This window comes from Solanum dulcamara, chromosome 1 (assembly GCF_947179165.1).
Source record: "Solanum dulcamara chromosome 1, daSolDulc1.2, whole genome shotgun sequence".
Lineage (NCBI taxonomy): Eukaryota > Viridiplantae > Streptophyta > Magnoliopsida > Solanales > Solanaceae > Solanum > Solanum dulcamara.
This window is the reverse complement of record NC_077237.1, coordinates 5,528,702-5,553,089: the sequence shown is the minus strand read 5'-3', so window position 1 is coordinate 5,553,089 and position 24,388 is coordinate 5,528,702. Positions and strand designations below refer to the sequence as shown.

At 34.6% G+C, this 24,388-nt stretch overlaps 2 protein-coding genes across 7 annotated transcripts; one reads left to right on the top strand and one right to left on the bottom strand.

Moving 5' to 3' along the window:
* The first annotated feature begins 4,382 nt into the window (after positions 1-4,382).
* Positions 4,383-14,435, top strand: LOC129899451 (uncharacterized). 2 transcript variants are annotated; one of them, XM_055974436.1, is made up of 10 exons: positions 4,383-4,649; positions 6,881-7,078; positions 7,202-7,324; positions 8,263-8,291; positions 8,394-8,472; positions 9,261-10,881; positions 10,995-12,886; positions 12,978-13,082; positions 13,225-13,361; positions 13,944-14,435. In XM_055974436.1, exons 1-10 carry the CDS (start codon positions 4,533-4,535, stop codon positions 14,164-14,166), a joined length of 4,524 nt encoding a protein of 1,507 aa, XP_055830411.1. In that variant the 5' UTR covers positions 4,383-4,532; the 3' UTR covers positions 14,167-14,435. The 2 variants fall into 2 exon arrangements, with proteins under 2 accessions (XP_055830411.1, XP_055830403.1); XM_055974428.1 differs by having other exon boundaries at positions 10,977-12,886.
* Positions 14,436-16,629: 2,194 nt separating this feature from the next.
* On the bottom strand, positions 16,630-24,238 carry LOC129899427 (uncharacterized). 5 transcript variants are annotated; one of them, XM_055974404.1, is made up of 9 exons: positions 24,097-24,238; positions 22,478-23,887; positions 22,212-22,327; positions 19,393-19,435; positions 18,824-19,332; positions 18,426-18,732; positions 17,518-17,683; positions 17,286-17,385; positions 16,630-16,978 (listed from the first exon to the last, which is right to left on the bottom strand). In XM_055974404.1, the coding sequence occupies exons 2-9, from the start codon at positions 23,648-23,650 to the stop codon at positions 16,861-16,863; spliced, it is 2,532 nt and encodes an 843-aa protein (XP_055830379.1). In that variant the 5' UTR covers positions 23,651-23,887; positions 24,097-24,238; the 3' UTR covers positions 16,630-16,860. The 5 variants fall into 5 exon arrangements, with proteins under 5 accessions (XP_055830379.1, XP_055830382.1, XP_055830390.1 ...); XM_055974407.1 differs by having other exon boundaries at positions 19,405-19,435; XM_055974415.1 differs by having other exon boundaries at positions 18,824-19,311; positions 19,405-19,435.
* Positions 24,239-24,388: the final 150 nt, after the last annotated feature.

Genomic DNA, 24,388 nt, shown 5'->3' with positions numbered 1-24,388 from the left:
ATCAGTTGTTTTCTTTTTCTATCAAAACTATCTTAATTTATATATTAAAAAACACCTGAACATACAATCAATTTTTGCTTACATGATTAATTATCACCATCATTCAGGTAGAAAAGAGAAATAGTTCATAGTTAAGATGTGAAACTCGCAAAAAAAATAATAATTCAAACGTGTTTTTTATCATTATTATCTCAAAATTATTTAATATGTAAAAAATAATTTATTCTCAATTCAATAAACAAAAAAATTATAATCAGAATCCTTAAACTAAAAAAAATGTGGCTCTCTTTTTTATGATCTTTTTCAAGTCAACAAATCCATTTAGAGCAACCAAACCTCTCTTCTATATCCGAGGACCAACCACATACGAATAGCTAAGTGGAAGTCAGAGACTCCCTTAAGTCTATTTGGTGAATATTTCCACTTTGGTTTACGGCACAATCTGGTTGGCCAGAATTCAAAGTCCATATATATTTTATATCCCATGCATTGACTCATTGACAACTAATTACAGTCACCTTCTATTATTAAGTCTTTGGTCTCCCATAATAATAAATATCTAAAAGAAAAAAGGAGTTTTGTTTTCCCAAATTCCAACTGCAGCCATTTTACCCCAAAAAAAAAAAAAAGATGGTATGAATTCTGACCAAGTACTATTAAATTAATTTCAATGAATGATGTGTTTGTTATGAATAGGAGAAAAATAATTCTTTTAGGTTGATTAATCAAAGTATTTTTTTTAAGAAAATAAATTTCTAAAAAATTGACTTTTTCAGAAATAGAAAAAAATAAATGTTATTATAAGTGACATTTCACGTTGATTGTCTCATTTCCCTATCTCCAGCATTTTGCTCCGTTGCCATCCCCAAACCCATGTCTCGTGACAAATATTTGTCTAGATTATATTATATATAAATATTTTTCTCTACTTTATTTATGGTCTATTTGACCCATTAATTCGCTACACATTTTCTATTGAGATAAGAGTCAAAACAAACGCCTAAATTATTTTATAAAAGTTTTTAAAAATAATTCTTACTCCATCCCCCTCCCCCCCCTTCTCCCCTATTCAAATAATAATTTAGATATTATTTTAAATTTTTCAAAAATAAATAAATTCTTACCTGCCCTACCTAATCCTCCGCTTTCAAAAAAAATTCTCATTTTGTGTTAGATATATATATATATATAGAGAGAGAGACTTTTCTTAAAATACAATTTTTATTTCTGCTATATTTGGTACTCAAGTAAAAAAAATATTTTCCTAAAAATATATGTACATATCTAACTCAAAATGAAAAAAATGTAAAAAATAATAAAAATAAATTAAGAGTAGAGGATTAGATGGGGTGGGTATAATTTTATTTTTAAAATAAAATAAAAATAAAAATATTTTTTAGGAAGGTGGTGGGGGAGGGGATGAAGTATGAATTTTTTTAAAAAAAAATTATATAAGAATTTTAAAAAAATAAAAGGACGGGATTGTCTGAGGGATGAGGGGAGGTGGTGGAGTGGATGAGAAAAATATTTTAAATTTATTTTTTAAAAAATAATTTCTTTTTTTTAGAATAAAATACTTTAGTCTTTAACTTTTAATTAATATTAATAGTTATTTAGTTTTTATCAAGGTGGAATATTTTATCCATATAAAATGTCATGTGACAAGGTTTTTTAAAAAACTAGAGAGAGTAAAGAGAGTGTATTACACATATATATTTCTCAAACTAATAAATGATAATTTAAGTATAAAATTCACACTTTCAATAATTTAGATATGAAACTCAAAAAAAATATATAATTTAGGTATGTTTTTGACATAGTATGTCTTTCCTATTTGGAACTTTTTACTAGTCAATACATGAGATGATCTATATTTTAACTTAGCGAGAATTCACATTTAAAAAAAAAAATTGTCGGTTAGATTTACGGAAACTACAGAAACAAAATTAGCAAAAATTCACATTTGAAGACGTAGTTTTATCGTTTCTATTATTTTGAGTTTATTTTCTAAAGTTTGGTGCGGCTTTTTAGGTAAACCTCTGCTATTTTTGTTATCTAGTGCAATATTTTCTAATGCAATTTTTAGTATTTGATGTTTCTCATTAAAATCTTTTTTTTATATAATTTCCATCAAATCTAACGGATAAAAATTTGTTAAATTTGATAGAAACCAAAGTTCTTACTTATAGCTACTAAATTAAAGGACTAAAATTGCTCATGAATATACTTAAATGACTAGTTTAAACCTAACCCCATAGATAAAGGACCATTTTCTCTTATAGGTTCGGTCCATGTTGAGTTTGAACCAATTAGGTGGTGGTTGATCCCATTTCAACAAGATTAATGTACAAGTATTCAAGTCTTTAGAACCGGCATTTTTAGGGGACGGAGCTAGCATTTAGTAAGACCTTGAAGGGGAGTTTTGAATTGGAGCAACAATAAAATTATTTCTGTGTAATCTGTAGATTACAGGTTCAAATAGTGAAAGCAGGCAGTTACGAATATTTGCATTAAGATAGACTGTCTACATCATAAATGTATTCCTTCCCTAAATCCTACTAATATGAGATGCATTCCTTAATTGATCAATTTGAACTCAATAATTATTTTTTCTTTTAAATACAGAAGTCATAAACCCAAAAAATTAATTCTATACCGACACAGGGGGCAATCTTAATTGGTGAAACAACAAGGACTCTTTTGTTGTTAAAATCATGTGGTCCGAATTCTATCCAAATCTGTCCGAGACAGAAGGGTACAATGACAGGGATGTTATAGTTATTATTAAACTACATTTCTACATTTGGAGGTTAGATCAAATGTATAAATTCACATCTTCTGAATTAGAGGCCGTTTGGATTGACTTATAAGCTGCTTATAAGTTGTTTTCAGTTTTTTTTTGAGTGTTTGACTGGCCAATTTAAAATCATTTTGTGCTTAAAATAAGCCCCAATAAATAATTGGATTTATTTGGATGAACTTATTTTAAGTAGTTTATAGGTTGAAAACAGCTTATAAATCAAAAAAAAGTTGGTCTGCACCTACTTCTTTTTTTAACTTATAAGCAATTTTCAACTTATAAGCTGCTTAAAAATAAGTCAATCCAAACAGGCTATTAGTCGAATTACAAAATAAATACAGGTTAATTTATACATATGGTCGATCATCATTAAATTTACTCCTTTTTTTGTTCAAAAAATGCATTGAAATAATAAAGTCACTAAACTAATTATTTATAAAGCTAATTAAAATATGGATTGACATTTAATGGAAGTCATCCAGAAGACTAAATTATATCAACATAATTAAGTAATTACAGAATTTAATATTGCTTTAAGGAAATCAATCAAGTTGCGAATATTTTAACAAAATAGAACACTGATAATATTGATCATATATTTCTTGATGCAAAGGACATTCCACAATATGTTCCACATTAGATAGGAAAAAGGGATAAATTCACTTCAGAAGCTACTCCCGAAAAGTCAAAACTTATAACAATTCAAATCTTTAAATACGGTCTCATATTAGTTTTCATGTTTGCTAAAAATAATTATTTCAAAATAATTGTCAATTTATACAATTAAAAGAGAATTAATTATTTTTTTCAACTTTATCCTTAACATTAATTATTCTAAAATTAATAGACACGTAAATAGATAAAGCTTAAAGAATTAATAAATAGTATATTAGTCAAATAACGCTTCTAATTAATATTTTCTTAAGAATTGTACAAAACCGTATTATGACAATTAAAATTAGATAGAGCGGATAATAATTTTCTTACCTGGCATGTAAAAAGTGCCAAATTAATGATATGATGATAACATTTCATTTCCAGGTTAAAAAATTGACTTTTCAGTAATTTGTACTTTTTTAGATAAGTAAAATATTATTTATAGTGATTTTACTGTTATAAAAACTCAAAAAAAAAAAAAAAAACTTCGTTTTTCTTTTCTAAATTTACTGTTATATGACAAATATGGGCCACCCAGTGTGAACAAAAGATAAAAGAAGTAATGCCATTCAGCAATGAGCCAATGGGTTGCTTCTATGCTATCTAGAGTTTTCGATTATGAATTTTAAATACGAAAAAATTCTTTTAAAATATTTTTTTTGTTTCATTTTAATTATTATGATTAAATTTTACATATTTCTTAAAAAAATATTAATTAAAAATATTACTTAGACTAATATGTCTTTTATTAATTTTTTAATATTTATCTATTTACGTCCCTCCTAACATAATAACATAAACTTTTACTGTTATGAAAAATATGTGGCACCGAGTGAAAACAAAAAAGGGAATCTGGAGAAAGGACAAGAAGGTGACATATAATTAGCAACTAACACCAATATTGAACAAGGACAGGTAGCAAATATAGCTAACCAATAGTGCGCTCTAGCTACGCAGAATTCAGTTATCCACTCCACTCACTCCATTTTCAGTTTCACTTTTTCTTACAAACACAACCTCTCTCTCTCCATTCATATCTGCATTTGCATAATTGTTAAGGATTTGAGAGGAAGAGATGATGATCAGAGATAAAATTCTCAAATTGCATCACCGTCACAAGTCATCTTCTTCTTTTTCTGAGAAATCAGGACACAGATTTGACTTCTCCTTCTCCAACCTTCAAGCTCGCCAGGTATCTATGAATTTCTATCTCTCTCTCTCTCTCTCTCTGTAGTTTGAGTATCTCGAGGAATAATTTACAGCTTAATAGAACGAAACTATACAATGTACAATTAGCAGCTCTTCATACTGATTTTTTGCCCCTGTTGCTCGATTGGTTTAATCAATGTGTGTGTATTTTGAGTATCTCGACGTATAATTTTCAGCTTAATAGTACGAATTATAGAATGTGTAATTAGCTCATGAAATTGATTTTTTCCTGATGTTTTATGCTGTTCGATTGGTTTACTGTTTACATTACCTGAGTGATAGAGTTTGGGAACTCTGCAGTAATTTGAGCTTTGAAGCAAATAAATCGATGTGTGTATTTTGGGTATCGCGAGGTGTAATATACAGCTTTAGTACGAATTTTAGAAGGTATAATTAGCTCTCCTCTCTCGATGCTGATCTTTTTCCTGCTGTTTACTGTTTACATGCCTGATAGAGTTTGGAATTTCTGCATTATTTGTGATTTTTTGTGAAGTTTGAAGCAAATAAAGTTGTGTGTGTTTCTATATGGTTGTTTGTGTGTGAGTTTTGAGTATCTCTAAGTATAACTTATAGCTTAATACGTGGTAGAGTTTGGATTTCTTGCAATAATTTGTGATTTTAAAAAAAAAAATTGAAGCAATTAAATCAATGTTGAGTGACATATTTGGGTTTGTTCTTAGTGTTTGATTCTGTGTGTCAGTTACCGTTTCAGCTCAATGTTGTTTTGGCAGAGTGTGTTTATAAAGGAGAGCATAAGTGCATGTGCAATTTATTCTAATACTTTTTCTGTACCATGTGTTCTTATTTGGACATATCTGTTGGATAGGCTGGAATTTATCTTCTTCTGCAATACTTTATTGTAGAAGTATTTGTTATTTGTATATAGCCATAACTTTGTTGGTTCATCGAAATTATACTGGAAATTTTACTGAAAAGTGGAACCAAGACTTGTGATATTCCAAATAGGGGATTTGTGTGAAGTTTACTGGAAAATGCATAAGAAATCTTCATTAAGTGTCCACTTCACTATTGGTAAATGTACATGTGCATTCCCAATTTTGGCATTCACAAGTTAAATAATACGAAAGGGGTTTTTCCGAAATTTAGAGGGGTCACTGGATATGACCACTTTGTTTGTCTGACACTGGATGTTGTGATATTTGACATGGGAAATAGGGAGATGAGTGCAAGTTATAGTTATCCGTGCCTACTAATGCAATTGAAAATGATCAAAATAACTGCAAGACTATAGTTGGACTAGAGTGAGATGTTAAGAGAACTTCTGAATATGACAAATCTAATATCAAAACAACAATCAGCAAGCAATTAGCTCCATAGAACCAGGTTGATTCTGGTTGTATGACTAAGCACTAACAGAGATTCTGAGTAGCAGTTGTGTGACGTATCATGTATGCATAGGCTGTGAACCTGGTTGTCCGTTGTCCATTAGTTTCTTTTTTCCCTTAGTTGTGCCAAATGTGAAGATGGAATTTGTCAAAAGCCTTTTGCTGCCTGCTATTGCTGCTGCTGCTTGTTGTCAACCAAGCAAACATCTGAGGCATTTTTTTCTCTTAAATTACATGGAAAAGGGATAAGGTTATCTTCAAAGTTGGCAGGGAAACGAATAACTCTTAAAGGAAACAGCCTTAAAAAAGTTTAGGTCAAATTAGTACCATATACAATGCCCTTCCACTTTATTCGACTCTTTACATGAAACTTGGTGCCACTTATCTCCAATGTGGTTCAATTGTTGTAAAACGTTTCCTTCAACCTTGAAAATATTCATTGATTTGTTCAGTCTTAATGAGTCTGAGAGCTACACTGTCTTGTCTCACAGATTCGCTTCTTGACTTCTATAGACTATTTTCCTCTTGGATTTTCACTTCTTGCCTCATTAAATGTTTCAAAAGATCCAATCATTGTTCCTGTAAACTATTACTGTTTAACATGGTGAATTTCTTACCCTGCTTTCCGTATTTGTGACTGAACAGATACTCTTAAGATAATGGCTAGCTACAAAATCCTTTTCTCAAACTGCTTATATCTGTTGGACGTTTTGTTTTCCAACGCTTATAGTTCTGTTGCTTGATAAATGGATTTCAAAGCTTAATCATCTAATATTGATGTCTCAATGGCCTCGCTATCATCATCTTGACTGAAACTTTACATCCAATTTCAGTTTTATCAGACTTTCTATGGGTTTGCTTCCCTCAGGTACCTAAAGGATGGGACAAACTTTCCATCTCTCTTATCTCTGTGGAAACAGGGAAAACAGTCGGCAAATCAGGAAAAGCCTCAGTACGAAATGGTAATTGCAAATGGACAGAGACATGGTCACATTCCATGTGGATTACCCCAGATGATATTACAAACAAACAAGAGCAATTACCTCTCAAGTTTATCGTAACAATGGTCAGACAACTTCCTATTTTCAATCTTTTGATGTTAACAGTTCAATAAGCTGTAAGCTTACTGAATTTGCTACACTGGGCTCTTAGTTTTCATGTCTATGACATTACCAGTTTTCTGTTTCAGGGATCTGCAAGATCTAGCATCCTCGGAGAGGCTTCTGTAAATCCTGCTCGCTTCAGGGATGCAAAAGCGTTTACTCCGATTTCCTTACCTTTGAGAAAATGTAACCATGGCACGGTTCTACAAGTGAGACCTCTTCTGAAACTTTCAAGTTTGATGTTTGCACTTTAAAATGCAGAACATTATTTAGTGTATCCTATGATTACCATTTCTTTCCTGCATGTTAATTCAACATGTTCAGGAATTACTCTTTGTAGACCCACCCTATAGTATTTCACCAAGATTCCATGCTTCTTTTGCAATAAACAGGTTCATCTTCCGTTGCTCTATTACAAAGAAACTTCTTTTTTCTTCTTTCTGTTGCTTTACCTGGAACAAATATCCTAATAATTTTAACGAATGAATCAATCACTGCTATTATCTGCGAACTTAGCTGACGAACTCTGTGTATCAACTAGCTTCTCAGATCTTAATAATCCCCTTTAGAAAGCTTTTCTTTTCAATTGTGCTCAATAATTCTCAAGTAAGTTTAGCTTCTTAGAAGTAGAATGTAATTTGTTTTCCGTTCAATAGTGTCCGTGTAATTCTACAAGTTATATACTGAAAGTATACTTGAGTATACTTATTTTTTTATACTTGAGTATACTTGTTTTTTCATCTTACTTTGCTCATAAAAATTTGAGAGCCACATAACTTTGCATGCTTATATGCTATTTTTAGTTTTTTTACATACTTTTCAATGTGAAGTTGAACATGTTTTTAAAATTACGGATTACTTATTAAATATGTGAAGATCAAAGAAAACAATAGAATTGGGCAAATTTTTTTCCAGCCTTTATTTCCTCCATCACAACTACAATATATTATTCATAATTTGGAGCATCCTAATATTGATCCCATCCTGCATGTTCAGGGTCCTTGTTGAAGATTTTCAGACAATTCCCTAACGTTCTTGGCCTATATTTCATTCAGGAACATGTTTGCTAAAGTAAACCTGAGTACATAATAATTTCAGCTTTTGGCCTTACCTACTACCACTGATTCAATTTCTTATGTTTCTGCAGCTGGAGATAAAGTGTCTGACATCAATCAGGTTTGTCACTAGAACACTACTTCTTCTTCCTTAGTTTTCCACATTTCTGTTTCTTCTTTTTTTTCTCTATCCATAGTAAAAGGAATCAGTTTGAAATCATAGGGATAATGAATCCAAAGACATGCCCTTCTATGCTGAAGAACAGAACGTGGAATACAATAACATGGAGATCAAATCAGAGGTATCTAACTATCTAGTAAGAAAGATTTATGCATCTGTTGATATACATTAGGACCATATATGAAAAAAATCTCGTTTTTCAACTAATATCCAAATATTTGACTATTTACCCAAGTAGAACTAGTATGGTACTTAAAAGTTTCGAAAACCATTAACTTTTTAATTCACAATTAAAATGCAAATCATAGAATATTAGGCCTTAAATGGAACTGATTAATAGAAATTATAGATTTATATGTCTTGTCTTCATTTTCAGTGTTGGCCAAGTCTGAGTTTTGATCTAATGCTTTCAGTCAGTAATCCATCTGGAACAATCCAGATAAAAAGTCCATAATTATTACATTTTAAGAGCTGGAAAGTGGCTGCAATATGGCCTGGATCTCATTCTTGAATGCAGCCTAAGTAGTTTATACATGGCGTTGGACATGGACAGAGACATACAGAGACTCCAATTTTTCAAATTAAGGGACATTACAAGAAAGCCAAGTAGTTATAACATCATAGATATAGACCAAACTACTTTAACTGAAATCACCGGATGCATACATAGGCTCATATATCAGAAGTTGAAGTATATTTCTCATTATTATTTACGCATGTCTTCTCTTAGAGATCTTATTTTACAAGTATCAATGGTGCATTTATTTGGTTACTTTATCTTCTCTAGCTTCCTCTAGAATTTAAGCTAGATTATGCTTTATTTTACAAGTATCAATGGTGCATTTATTTGGTTACTTTATCTTCTCTAGCTTCCTCTAGAATTTAAGCTAGATTATGCTTTCCCAACAGGAAACAAGTCTCCCACGGCTGAGTTCATATCATAGCTTTGCCTCTACAGAGGATTCATTGGGCAGAGAAAGCTTTTCCTCCCAAAGTGACTCAAATAGGCATGCAAACCTCATAATTGGTAGACAAGAATCAATTGATTCCAGGAGCAGTGCATCTTGTGGTTCTTACTCTTTTTGTGAATCACCCAAATCGTCCAACTCTCCTTATAATTTAATGATCTCGGGATCAGGAAAGAGTGCTCAAAATCAAAAAGATGACTTCAAAGAGTTCTCACATGATAACACCGCATCAGTGCAACTTTCTACTTCCTCTAGAAACTCCTTACAAGCCAAAGATACAGCCAGTAAAGAACTAATTGTAGAGGCCATGATGTGGGAACAAAATGCTCAAAGCTTAAACATTGACTTGGAAATGTCAAGGAAGGAGTTTGCTGACCAGGCACAGCAGATAGAAAACCTTAAGACGGAGCTTTGTTCATTGAGTACAGAACGTGATGGATTGATGCAAGAAATCAAACACCTTGAGATCCTTTTACAAGAATCCATGGAAAAGGAAAAAGCAACTGAGTTAATGCTCCGAGTCAGAGATATGGATAATGTCGAAAAGATTTTAAAAGAGGAGCTAAGGATTCAAAAAGAATCAAATGACGATATGTCTTTCCAGCTAAGTAAAACTCAAGAATCAAATATTCAACTAGTCTCTATTCTGCAGGAGATGGAAGAAACTGTTGAAAAGCAGAAATTGGAGATTAAGAACCTTTTAGAAGTAAAGTCGAATTATGAGAACCATCAAAACCTAGAGGACAAGCTTCAACAGTTGCAGGAATCACAGAAAACTCTGGAAAAGACCACTCTCCATCTGGAGAAAATCATCAGGGAGAAAACTCATGAGATTGAACTTGAACGAGATCACAGAACTCAGGCTCTTCTAGATTGTGAAGAAAAATGGAAAAATAGGTCAGGAGAACAAGAAGAAGAAATCACTTATTTGAAGGCAGAGTTATCCAGGCTTTTAAGTGCAGAGGGCTCCAAGACAAGTGAGATCAAAGCTGAAGCTGACTGTGATCTGATCAAGGAAAATGAGACTCTCAAGGTAAGACTTCAGGAACTTGAGAGAGATTGCAAGGAGCTGACCGAAGAAAAACTGGAACTTCTGTACAAACTGAAATCAGAGGAAACTTCCTCTATCAGTGGTCCCATTTTAAGTTCATCTTCTGTTGACGGTCAACTAAGTCAACAATCACCTAGTGGTTCTGAACTTGAAGAACACAAGGGTGAGCTCCTTTCTTCACCATTTCAAGATGATATGGAGAAGAAGAAAATAACTGCTGAGACAGCTTCCTTTGAAAGTAAGCAGAAAACCTGTGATCAGGAAGAGAACTTAGCTCTTGAGTTTCACTCACTAGTTAAGGACAATGCTTTGAGGCCAGATGCTGAAATCAACTCATGTTGCATTGAAGTACAAGAACAAGATCAGAGAACTGCTACTGCTGCAATGCCATCAGAATGTCAGCAGGAAGGAGATTGTCAAGGTCATTTCACTCATAAAAATGTACCCGCAATATTTCAGAGTTCCAAGTCAGGACATATTGAAGATATCTATACCTTACTCTACACATTATGTAAGTATCTAGAATGCTTCTCGTGCAACAGGGGTACTAGACAAAATGTCCTTTCACTTTTAAACACTGAGGTTTAAATGCTATATGTAATTTAGATCTTTGTGAATGTACAGGTCATCCCACCAAGGACGAGCAAGCTAATGCTGTGTTGAAAAATTTCCAGTTATTGAGGTACAGATTGGCTCTATGTCTTGATGGTAGTCAACATATCGAGGATGAACCCAAAACAACATTAAGGGATGCATGTGAAGTTCAAGATGAAGAAAAGGATGACCATCCAAAGGAAAATACTCCTTGTTCTTGTTGTAAATGGCTTGAGGATTTAAATAAGGTGCAAGAAGGCAAGGTTCAAAATTTAAGCAGTGATAGTTTAGCTAAAAACTCGGAGATACTGGAGCTGAAAACAAAATGTTTGAAAAAGGATGCAGAGATCGAAGCTCTAAGGCATCACCAGACTGATTTGAGTAGACAAATCTCTGATCTCCAGATGAGTAAATGTCAGATGGAGGAGAGAACGGAAAAAATGGGTGCCACCTCCAAATCTTCAAACACTTCCACAAATGGTTTGATGTTTCTTGATCAATGCATTTGCGGAGGTGTCTCTAAAATGACGTCTGAAATGAAATTATTAGAGCTAGAGAGTGATAAATATGAGTTAGAACTTAATTTGCATGAATTAGAAAAAGAAAATGTAGATCTGTCAGAACGAGTATCAGGATTGGAAGCTCAACTAAGGCATTTGACTGATGCAATAGAATTCAATCGTTTGGAACTGCAGCATTCTGGTAATCGCATTGTGAGCCTTGAGAACAAGATCAGAAAATTAGAGCATGAAAAGGAGTCACAAAAGCTCGATATGAAAGAAAAGTTGCTGGAGATGCAAAAGCGATGGTTAGATGCTCAAGAAGAGTGCGAGTATCTGAAGAAAGTAAATCCAAAGCTCCAAGCAACAACAGAAAGTCTTATGGAAGAGTATCGTTTGCTTCAAAACTTGAATGCAGAACTAAGGCAACAAAAGTTAAAATTACATGTGAGCCATAATGTTTTGGAAGCAGAATTGAGGAAATCTCAGTATTCTTTCTCCACCTGTTTGAAAAGGATAGAGTCTTTAGAAGCTAACTTTTTTTCAGTGCTGGAAGAAATTGAATCAAAAGAGAAGATCCTTAAGTTCAAACTTGACGATCTCCACCTACAGACTAAAGAGCATCAAAATAAACTTCTTGTAGAAGAGTGCACGCTGCATGAAATGTCTCCGGAGAACACAGTCGAAGTCGAAAAGTTGCAAGAACAGGTACAATCCCTCATGGTACAGATATCAGATCTTATGAGTGAACTTGGTACTTCCAAAGCCAAGGAGGGAACTTTGGCAGCTAATTGTGATAAGATGCTGAGGACGATGGAGCATCTTGTATCCAGTGAAGCAAAGCTTAAATGCACCATTAATGAGCTTGAGTCAAAACTACTGTCTTCTGAATGTCAAATGCTGCAAATGACTGAAGAGAATTCTAGTCTAAAGATTCAACTGCATACATTACCATTACTTCAGGATGAAGTTTTGGATCTTAAAGAAGCACTATCTGGGATGAAGTTTGAAAGTGAGAGAACAGAAGTTACACTGCTGTTGAAATATGGAGATTGTGAAGAGTTGAAGGAAGAGAAGGCATCCTTACTTCATGAAATAACTTGCATGCAGAAGGAAGTGGATGAAGCGGAAGAATGCAAATACAAGACAATTGGACTAGAGGAGAAAGTTCTGAGGCTGGAAGGAGACTTAACTGCAAAAGAAGTAATGTGTGCCCAAGTTTCCGAGCTGAAAAATGAGCTTTGCCAGCTTAGAAGAGTAAATAGCCAGCTTCTGTGGAAAATAAAATCTCTACAATTGGAGAAAGAGAACTTCTTGAAGCAAGCCAAATCCCTCGAGAAAGAATTGTCGAAAAAACGATCAGACTACCAAAGAGAGGATGATGATACCATTCCTACTCTAGATGAATTGAAGTTTTCAGAGGTTAACCAAGCCACTTCTCTTATATATAACTTGGAGTCAATGATATAGTAGGCAATAAATCTGATTTTTATTTTGTTTTCTGAAAAAACAGGCAGAGAAAGAGGACTTCAGCAAGCATCAGCGTGAGATAATTACTCAATCTCCTCAACCAGAGAAATACTTGGAAGTTCAGAAGATTCAAGGCAGCTCTCAACAGGTACGTGCTACTAAAACTATCCGCATCCCTTTGCCTGCCTCAGTGTGTAAATATTTAATTATTACTTTCATTTCAGAAAAATGTAATGAATATAATTTCCTTCTCTTTATTAAGCTCATGATATTGCCCCATATTTATTTAGGATGGCAACAAAGAATTCAGCTGCAACAGAGATCTTCAAGAGACTGTCGCCAAAAGTGTATCAGAAATCCAATTTCCTGGGGATACAGAAGCTCAGACTTTAGAGAGTAATTGTATTCATGAATCCCATCTAATTAGGTGAGCCTATATTAAAAAAAAAAATTAAATTTAAAAAAAAAATTGGTTTGTTTCCTAAGCTTTGTTTGTGTTTCTCCTAATGTTTATGTCTTAAAATAACTTCTGATCTTTTTCCGCTACTGGTAAAATCCATCTAGTCTGATTATTCTTTTGAAAACTGGTAACCAATTATAGCTGACAAATTGGCATTATCAACTGGAAACTGGTTTAGCTATCACTTGAGTTGACTGTTCTAAACAATACCCTTCTAAGGATAGAATAAGAGTATCATGGATGAAGCTACAGTTCTGCTTATGGGTTAACCAGAACCAAATAAGCTTAGGCCCAGACTTTTATTTTGTTTAAAATCCACTTAATATGTATAAATAGTTTATCCAGAACCCAATAAGCTACCTTTTGTAGAATCTTCAACTTCTAAACTCAAAATTGTAGCTTCGCCTCTAAAAACTATATGTATTGGTCCAGGAAATCTCCTCTATGTGCTTGTTATATATTGTAGATTTAGAAATATTTATCTGCATTATCGACTAAAAGTATGTATTACTATTGTTATCTAATTAATCCACATCTTTGTATCTTCAGTTTGTCATCCAAAGAAAGAGATGATAATATGCAAAAAATATCTCAGCTTGAATCTGAGCTACAAGAAATTCGTGATCGATACCTGAACATAAGCCTAAAATATGCAGAAGTGGAGGATCAACGCGAGCAACTCGTAATGACTTTGAAAGCCATACATGATCAAAAGACAGCTAGAGGATATCGTAACCTTTCCACTTTCTGGTCAGCTGGAGCTGATATGTGACAATTTTCTCCGGTACACGATTTTCATACACAGCTCTTTCAATGATGCAATTATAGAACTAAATTGTTGAAAAAGTATTGGGGTCATTTTCGTAGAACAGACCCGAGTACACCATAATTTTATAAATGTAACAATCACCAATTAAGTAGCAAATGTATAGGTAGTTTGTGATCTCTTTGGTGGAGTCATTTAGCAGATTACAAAAAAGTTCATTTTTATTGGTAATTATTCAGATGCATCCTGCAAATTAAGCAATAAATTTTTTACTAGATTTTTTTTCCTTTCTGAATTCTGCTTTTCTCAACTTGCTTATAATTCTGGTTACTTTTCCAGAACAGTTAAGGAGTTGTTTGGTAGTTGCTTAGAATTATGCCGTTATTAGCTATTTCATCTTCCACCCCACATATAAAATACATAAATTTCCTTATTATTAATACATGTATTAGTTATGTGGGTTAGACGGCTCCTAACTGCACTGAGGTACCGAAGAAAGAAAAAGGGAACCCGTCTAACATGTTCCGGTTAACGATTAGAACGACTTTGTATTTTATGCTATTGGATTATCCGTTCGGTTAAAAAAAAAAATGAATTTCCATGGTTTAATCGATAACCAAAAACAAAAGATTGTGAAGTTTACCCATTTATCCCAATAAGTTGCTAACTTTTTTATCACTTCCTTCACAAAAGGTTCCTTTTTTGTGTTCCAATTTTCCACCATACTTGTTTTCTTCCCTACGTTGTCAATTACTTCAGGTTTGAAGGAATCTAAACTTGCACCTACATACTACGATATCTTGTAGTATTATCAGTTCCTTTTTGTATTCTATTGCAGGCAGTTGAAAAATATGACTAATTAGTCCATATTGATTAAATCGATAATCGAATCGTTAGCAATCACGAACCTATTAATCAATAACTGATATTTTAATAGTTTAGCATGTTTACAAACAAGTAACCCGACTGACAAGCATAAATCTATAACCGAACCGTGAGCAACCAAAAACCTATTAATCAATAACTGATAGTTCAATAGTTTATTTATGATTTAGCATGTCTACAAACTGCTAACAGATGACTTTCAAAAGCAAGCAAAAAAAAAAAAAATAGTTCATCTATGATTCAACATGTTTACAAACCCATAATCGTCAAAACCAAATTGTCTGATAAGAGAATGAATCGATAACCGAGCCATCATAGGCGAAGCCATGTATTGAAATTTATAGGTTCGGGATTTTTGTCCATTTGAATTATTAGATTTAGATTTCTTGAGATAAATATAGAATTTTGACCAAAGTTACTGAGTTCGGGCGAACTCGTAATTCGTATACTAGCTCCGCCACTGTGAACCATTATCCTCAACAAAATGATTAATCAATAACCAATATGTTAGCATATTTACAAATTGATAACCGCATAATCGATAACTTTCGAACCAAAAGAAGGAAAAAAAATTGGGGTTAGATCCACCTAAGTGGGAAGCCTTAACCGGACGTGTGAGAAATTTATTGATATGAGCTGAGAAGTCAATAACTTCCTTTTTGATTGCTACTTAAGAGTTTTGTATAAGTTATTTTATCTTTTTAATTTATATACAATAATATATAAATTGACTTACAATTATGTATATTTTATTTATGTTGGATTAAAATGATAACCAAACATTATATTTAATGTGTTGAACTTTATACACAACAATTAAAACGATACCAAATAATATCAGTATGGTTTCCTAATCAACAACCAAACTGACTCCGCAATCTTATAATAAAATTCAAAAGTTACTGCATTGTAATTTTGGTCTACGGTTGTTGGGTAAATTATTATGTGATTAATTATAAAAAAATAAAATGATGATTCATTCAATTTAGGTTAGGAAATTTTGTAATGGCACAATATTGCAACCACATTACTGTTTATATTAGCAAGTGCTAATAATTGTCTTCAATTTATTTGAGCATTCTCCTTTATTGTAGTTTTAACTAATAAGAACTGATTGCCTTTCTTTATTCACGCATTCACTTGGATGATAATAAAAATTGCACAATTTTCAGTCTTGCTATTGTCTTGTCACGTTTTCTTCCAATCCTGCGTCGAGTACTTCTCTTTTGAACCGAAAATCTATCGAAAACAATCTCTTTAACCCCTATGAAAATAATATGAGATTTGTGCACATCTTACTCTTCTCAAACCCCAGTAGTGGGATTACATTGGTTATGCCGAAAACAACCTTTCTTGCTATTTTCCTATCATGTTTTCTTCTAATCGCTCAAGTACTTCTCTTTTGAACCAAAAGTCTATCAAAAACAAGTCTCCCAACCCCCAAAAAGGTATGATAAGATTGTGTATAGCTTCCCTTTCTCAAACCTCACTTGTGAAATTACACGAATGGTAATTGAAATGACAATAGAAACTATAACGTACTCCTCTTTCATCTAAAAACGATGGTAAATAAAAAGAATAAAAAATGCAAAAGAATTAACATTTTTATTTACGAATGAATGATGCAAAAAAAGTGCCTTTCGTTTTTCCAATTACACATTGCATAGCATTCCATATATAATTAGAAGAAGATAGGCAAAAGTAATAAAACACTCTACAGATAATAAGAATCTGAGAAGCTTGGTAGAGGGAGCATACAACTCCTCTTACACCTTACCAACTTCTGTCTTTACCCTCCTATCCTTTTCTGTCTTTTTACAGTATTGAGTAAGCTCGGATCACCTCAACAATGGGTGCACGACACAACGGACACTTTCCTCCGCCTCTCACCAATTCATTTGCACATTTTGAACAAGTACACATGTGCCCACATCTGACAATTGCAGGAAACAAACGATTCATTTTAACTATTGACATGGTCTTGAACAATATATTTCATTACTTAACTTCGTCAAGAAGAGTTTTTAACTAATATATACTGTGTGGTTATGTCATTAAGTCATTTAAAAGACAACTACAGATCATTATCCATAAGAAGGTCGGTGGGATTAGTAGTCTGGCGAAAAAGGAAGGTCACCTACAGGTTAAAATACACTAATAATGGAAAATTCTATACACTATCAGTATATATAAGTTGAATCCAGTTAAGATTTCATTAGATTGTAAAATGTGACTCTTACCTGTACAGCAAGGAATCGATGTGACTATCACAACAAACACAGCAAGTACCCTTTTTCACATTGCCCCACTTAGAACCATCAACTGAGGTCTCTGCAGCCCCTGGTTTACATTTGCATTCCCAAACCCAATTAGAAGAAGAAAAAAGTGACATGGTAAAACTGGAGGTTTTGAGATGTTCAACATTTATAAACAGCATTAACATTTCATAACACCATAGATTGACGAACATACCTTGACCACCAGCTGATCGATTCAAAGCAGCTGAAACTTCCTGCCTGACAGAGCGTTGTAGCTCCAGTTGCATATCCATGCAGGATTCTAACATTCTTTGCATGTGGTTCATGCCTTGCTGCAGTCTTGCCATGTCTGCTCTAAGTTCATTAATCATTTCCCATTCCTACTCCAGAACAGCAGGAAGTAAGCTCACAATACAATGACATATGACTTTTGTATTCATATAAAAGATGTAGATTGTCATTAAAACTTGATAATTTGAAGCAATTACCAATTGTCTGGCTTAAACAGAACAAAATCAGTACTTATTCACGACAAGAACCAACCAAGATACATTCTCTTTTCTAATACTGGTAAAGACTACTAGAATTGTGAAAAATAAGGAAGATCAAGAGAAGTGGAAAAAATGGTTCAAAAGATCTTGGAACATTTTGCTTCACTATCACCAGTTGCTAAAGAGTATGCCTAGCCTAATTTTAATTTTTGTTGTATATATTAGAAAAAGTGATAACTTGAAACCATTATCAATCGCCTGGCTTGATCAGAATATCATCTGCTTTTCTCATTGGCAACATACACCAAATTAAACAGGATTTCCTTTTTAATACTGGTACGTACAGATTGCTGATTTCTGAAAAAATTGGTAAAATAAAGAGAACAGAAAAGATAGTACAAAAGTTCATGGCACTAATCACCCGTCAGTAAAGAATATACGCAGAGTAGTTTATTATTTTTCGTATATGTTAGACCCCAAGTCTTCTTACTAATTACACGCATTAGGTATCAAGATCGATACTATCATATATTATCAAAGTCGATGCTGAATGGAAGCATACAACTCCCAGAAAAAGGCAATATCTTCTTTTTATGTTTTTTTGATAAGCAGGATGAAGCAGTTGACTTACAAGTTCAGAACGATGCACAGCGTGACGTGGCCAACTTGAGTGATGCAAATCCTGATGCCAAAGTGGCTGTGGTGGTGGCACAGGAGGAGAGGGTAGCACAATTGAAGGCCGCCCAACTCCATCCTGCTGATCATCATTTTGCTCATCATTCTGCTGGTCCTGCCCTATTTCAGGTGAAGCAGGAATAGGCAAGTTTCGATGCAGATCCCAATCAATAGGAGAGCGGCCTTGCCTTTCCACATATGACTGAATTAATTGATCTAAACTTTCACGGAAACCACTGCGAAGAAGGTTGGAAACACTCCTCCTACCCAACAAAGACTTCCAATAAAAAACAGACCAAAAATATGCCTAGGAAGGCATGGAGTGCGAAAACAGAATCAAAAATTAAATTTTACCTGCTAAGAAGCTCTCTAAGTTCCATACTATACACATTATCATCATCAGGTGGATGGAATCTACTAACTCTCCTTAAAGGGACAGGACGCCGCATTCTTGGAGGATCAGAAGGTCCTGCTGACCAAGTCTCTGCAGCTTCTCGTGAGGCATCCTCATGCCAAACCTCCTGGTTTTCTGGGAAACGATGTTCTGCTCTCCCCACATACGCTGTTGTTTCAAGGGACCTAGCAGTTGAAGGATTTTCTTGCCAATTCATGTTTACATTATCTGTAGTCTCATGAGTCCATACATTAGAATCATTTGATGGTAAATTGTGTTGTATTCCTTCCTCAGCTTCAACAACAGCTTCCACTCGATCCCTTCCTTGGTTAGGAGACAATTGTTGATTCATACTCTGACCAGAATTCTCACTGCGATCAGGCAACTGATGCACATTGCTTTCCAGGTCCCTGGACTGCATTTGTTCACCATTTTCATTCTGGACTTCCTGTGAAGGATGTGCATGAGTCTGATTATTTCTAAAATCACTGTTCCTACTGTTAGATGAATTTTCAGAATTGCTGCTTACTTGACCACGTACAATGTTTTCTAATCTGGAGCGGAATCCTTCCCTGGTTGAGAAAAAAGATCACCAACTCATGAATTAAACTGACAAATATTATCATTTTCAACTGAGTAAAGAGATAGACATCAAGATTTGTTAAATGAACAAGTTGAGAAAGAAGTAAGAAAGAGTCCCTCTCATTAGGCCTAGGAACTGAATATCAGCAATGGCCACAGAAAATAATCAAATATCTCATGCAAAGATGTAACTAAACACATGCTTGTAAGTGAAACAGAACAATTAGGATACTTCAAATGCTTATTCCACAGAGGCTAATTTGCTCTAAGCCTGTCATATTTTCCAAATCTGCTAATTAAATAACTTAAAATTGAAAAAGGCAACAATACAAGCATCACCAAGTGCACTAACAACAACAACAACAAGAAGAACAATACCAATAAAAATAATAATAATAACAACAACAACTAAGCAGTAGTATTATCAAATCAACATTCAGTTATACAAGCATGCTAAGACCATAAAACATTTTAGTGTTCCTGTAAAGTTGGTTTGGTGAGGGACTGGTGGAAAGCAAAAGCTACTTTTTCTTTTTATGACCCTGGTGTCCGAGCAGACTTATGTGCAAGTCTAGAAGCTATGTTATCTTTTATTTTATTCTTTTTTTTTCAGAAAGTCCTTTTAATAATAATATCTTCACTCAGTTTACAGATAGTAAACACATATCAAGTCATTTCAGATGTTTTTAATGTGTGAAAGAAAAGAACTTCAAATCCTTCCATTAATTAATTATAAGTTATTGCTACACGGGGAAAAAGAGGGGGAAAACGCTTTACACAGAGAAAACTCCCAACTTGATGTCCAGATAGATCTGGGTCAGAAATTTCTTGAACAGAGGAAGAGACGAAAAAACATTAAAGTAACCACCTTTTTTTCAGGAAATGGACATTAATCAGGAACAGTTTTCTTTTCCTTTTTATCTTTTTTTACTGTATTGACTAAAGAGAACAATTAAGTTTATGGCCTAACAAAATCAATTCGCTTCCTGGTGTCAGATAATCGTAAAGAAAAAGGGGAAAAGTAGCAAACAGCAGAACAGATACCAAAACTTCATAAAAATAGAAAAGGCGAACCACAGATACCAATTTGACAGCACCTTTGAAGAGAGAAAACTCCCAAAGTGAAGCTTCAAAGCAACAATTTTTCACTACTAATTTTGACAAACACAATGGCAGCAAAGGATCCATATATGTGATACCTACTAGTGCTCAGTTTAAACCTAACCTGAGTTCATCTCAGCTGTACATATACTCAAATACTCCCTCCGTCCCAATTTATGTAGCACCATTGGACTAGGCATGAAGTTTAAGTAAAAAAGGTGAACTTTTGAAATTAGTGGTTTAAAACAAATCTTAGATATTTGTGTGCCTATGAATCATTTCATTAAGAGTAAAAGGGGAATTAAAAGTTAAGTTGTTTCTAATTATACAAAGGTGACTTTCTTGGGGGGGCAAACTAAAAGAAAAAAGGAGCCACATAAATTGGACAGAGGGAGTAACAATTCTCATGCTAGTAGATTCAGTTTACAAGGCAGAAAAATGATCGGCAACTTCACTTGTCCATCAATAGCACAGGTATAAAGAAGCCTCAGTCGGATGAGACATCTTAAGTATAACAATGTTGCATTTATGGCATCAAACAGTAACTTACCAATTTCAACATTCATTTCCAGCGAATCAAAATTTCCACTATCATTTCTCTACGAATTATGGTAAGGGGATTTTAGTAAATCATAAGATTTTCTCACATCTTAGTGTGAGAGAGGAGCTTATGAGAAGATTTCTTTCACAACTAAGAGAGATATGTTTAGGAGAGATTTTCTCACAACGAAGAGATAAATGAGTAGTTGTTTACCACATGAATGTGTAGTTGTTCACTATTTGAGTTGCAAGAGATAAGCCCTAAGTTGCTCGATCTCGGGTGCGGGCATCCGACACTCCGATGCGAATTCAAGGGTCAGATTGGCAAATCTAAAGTTTAAGATTCAAGGTACAGATCCAAGTATTGATACAGATGTTGGCATTCGGCTAAAAAAAATCCAAACTTATCAAATAGAGATATCAAGATATTCCAAATTTTGAAAGATCTTCTAGGTCATCTTCCCTATGACCCCAACTTCTTCTTTCAAGCTCTCTGGTTCTTCCCCTCAAAAAAAAATCATTCAAGGCCTTCCACCAACTCTCCTTACAGATCATTGCTACTATCTACCAAAAGTCAAAACACAACCACTTGAATTCTTAGTTTCTCTCTGTTTGGCTTGAAACTTGAAGCAACAAATATTGACCAGGAGGAAAAGTTAAAAAGGAGACAAAAAGACTACAATATTGAAGGAATGCTGTTTCTCATGTCTTAAATCTATTTTATCTTTTATTTTGAGAAATCAAAATCTCAATTTTCCCCCAAATTTGTCAAACTCTGGTTAAAGTATCTGATGTGGGTTGACCGAATCTCACACGTATCCCGCACCCATATCATGTTGACATGGGTACAGCAGCAGAAATGAAGAGTCCGTGAATCGCATAAAAAATGAAGAGTCCGCGCAACTTAGGATATGCCATAGTAGCCAAGGAAAAGACGGATCTTTAACTTTTTTTTGCCATGGCAGTCAACCAACTGCACAACAGCATAAAACACACCTACTACAGTATTATTCACACTAACAATGCATGAACATGAAGTCCAATTAATTAGCAGAGCATGTTTCACGAAGACAAAAGATCTAAATATTCAAAACAAACTAGGTAACAAGACACTATATTACATACCTCAGCCCCGAGACAGTGTTACGTTGTCTTAGCTGAACTAGTTCACTTGCTGCTATTGAAGGTGGTCTCTCTTCCTCAGCAGGCCTTTCATGCAAGAATCTTCCTCTAAGTAGCGACTGCAGAAGGATATAAAACATAAAAGGGTAAAACTTAGAGACAAAGCACACATGCAGCACTTAGTCATAATTTCTATTGAGAACGCCACACAAAGAAGAGAACGAAGAAAAGTCTGGCTTAAGAATAAAGGCATAAAATCAGCAACCAACCTGAATCCGGTTGCGATGGGCAAAATCAGATACTGCACGATGCTCTAGCAGACCCTGAAGTTCCCTCTGCCTTTCCCTTTCAATTCTCATAAGCAAATCAAGTAGAGCCTGCCTCCCACGCAGCCTCAACATATCCCTACGAATGTGCTCTGGTTGGGCTTCCTCATGGTCAACAACAGACCCTTCACGAGCATGATCTCCTTGAGAACTAAGCCTAGTGGACTGTTCCTCCCTCTGGCTACCACGAGCTCCTCTCTGTTGACTAGTCATTTGAACCCATTCCCGCACAATTCTCACCCTTTCACGTTCTGTTTCCCCCAGCCATTCCCCTCTTGGACCACCATTTCTCTGAGACTGAGAGACATTAGATGAATGGTCACTGATCCCACTCTCCATCCATCCACGAACAATTTGCCTCACCCTCTCCCTCTCAACTTCCCCTAGATCAGGAGATGGTTCGCGGCTGGAGTTGTCACGGTCTCTATGATCACTCTGTAGTCCAATCGGGTCATGAGACCAAGTACCATACTCATTCTCACTCTCACTAGCATCCACCAAACTACCTTGGTTATCAGTTTCTCGGCTTTCCGACATATTCGCACTAGAAACATTGGTATTAGAATCCACACTCCTCCGTTGTGTCAACCTTTCCCTCACCCTCTCTCGGGCACGATTCAACACATGTTCATCCTCCAATTCTCGCCACATCTGCAAGATATTAGAAGCCCTCGTGCTTATTCTCTCAGAATCACCCTGACGCCTTGAGGTAGGAGATTGTGATCCCCTCAAGAACGAGGAATCAAGCATTGAAACAGTGTGCAAACCAGCAAGTGCCATTAGCTCAGACTCACGGTTCCTCCTCTCAATGGTAGTAATCATCTCTTGAGCCTGTCTTGCTGCCCAACTGCTCAATATCCTTGAGTGGCGCCTCCTGGCAGCAGAAGACTCTGCCAGGTCATCGCCTTCAAGGTCAGACCTCCTCCTCCTCCTTACAAGCTGATCAGACTCTTCATCCTCATCCTCAGTATTACGCACCGAACTACACGAAGCATACGACATACACTCATCCAAGTGACCACACATCAACTCCTCCAGCCCCCTCTCAAACTCAGAACGCACATCATCCCCCGTACTCTCCGGCTTCTGCTGCATTTGCTGCTGAACATCTTCCATCTTCAAAACCCACTTTATCTCAACCCTAACACCCTAAACACATTTCAGCGCAGCAAATGATCCAATATGGCAACCAAAAAAAAACTGCCTAGATACACAACATCACACCATTCTCTCCCACAATTTCACCTCCATTACCTAACAAAACTAGCCCTAAACCCAATTCCATACCAAATCTCATCAAATTACACTGCTTTTTCAATACAACCAAATCACTGATTCGATACATATCACAACCTGATCAAATTACACAGAGTCATAACCACAAAATTCATTAAAAAAAACACAAATTTTCATCAAAATAAACAAAAAAAATGCATTAAGATCTACGAAAAAATCACCGAAAAAAATACGCTCAAATACAGAGTGCCGCAGTGACAATAGATTATAGACAATTTAGGTCATTATATAGCCAAAAAAGCACCCAAAAAAAATCAAAAAAATACCTGAAAATCGTTGTTCCTGTATACGTCAAGAGTGAGAATCAAAACCCTAAAAATTGTAAATTGTTATCATATATGAGTCTGTGAATTTAGAAAGAGAAAGCATAAATAGGAAAAAAAAAATCGATTGGAAACGAAGAGAGAGAGAGAGAAATTGGGGAAGAGAAAGCTGTGAATTTATTAAGATGGAAAAAAGAGAGAGAGAGAGAGAGAGAGAAAAGAGTAATGAAGTTTTTTTTTTGGTTTTTTTTTTAGAGTATTTTAATTTATTAAAACAAATATCTTTCTTTTTTAT

What these genes read in the sequence shown, in the direction of transcription:
- LOC129899451 (XM_055974428.1), top strand. Translation starts at nt 4,533, where the DNA reads ATGATGATCAGAGATAAAATTCTCAAATTGCATCACCGTCACAAGTCA. An exon ending in AAGTGTCTGACATCAATCAG is followed by an intron (nt 8,292 to 8,393) that starts GTTTGTCACTAG and finishes TTGAAATCATAG; the next exon opens with GGATAATGAATCCAAAGACA. An exon ending in ACATGGAGATCAAATCAGAG is followed by an intron (nt 8,473 to 9,260) that starts GTATCTAACTAT and finishes CTTTCCCAACAG; the next exon opens with GAAACAAGTCTCCCACGGCT.
- LOC129899427 (XM_055974397.1), bottom strand. Translation starts at nt 23,650, where the DNA reads ATGGAAGATGTTCAGCAGCAAATGCAGCAGAAGCCGGAGAGTACGGGG. An exon ending in TCGATCAGCTGGTGGTCAAG is followed by an intron (nt 17,386 to 17,517) that starts GTATGTTCGTCA and finishes AATGTAAACCAG; the next exon opens with GGGCTGCAGAGACCTCAGTT. An exon ending in ATCGATTCCTTGCTGTACAG is followed by an intron (nt 16,979 to 17,285) that starts GTAAGAGTCACA and finishes TGCAATTGTCAG; the next exon opens with ATGTGGGCACATGTGTACTT.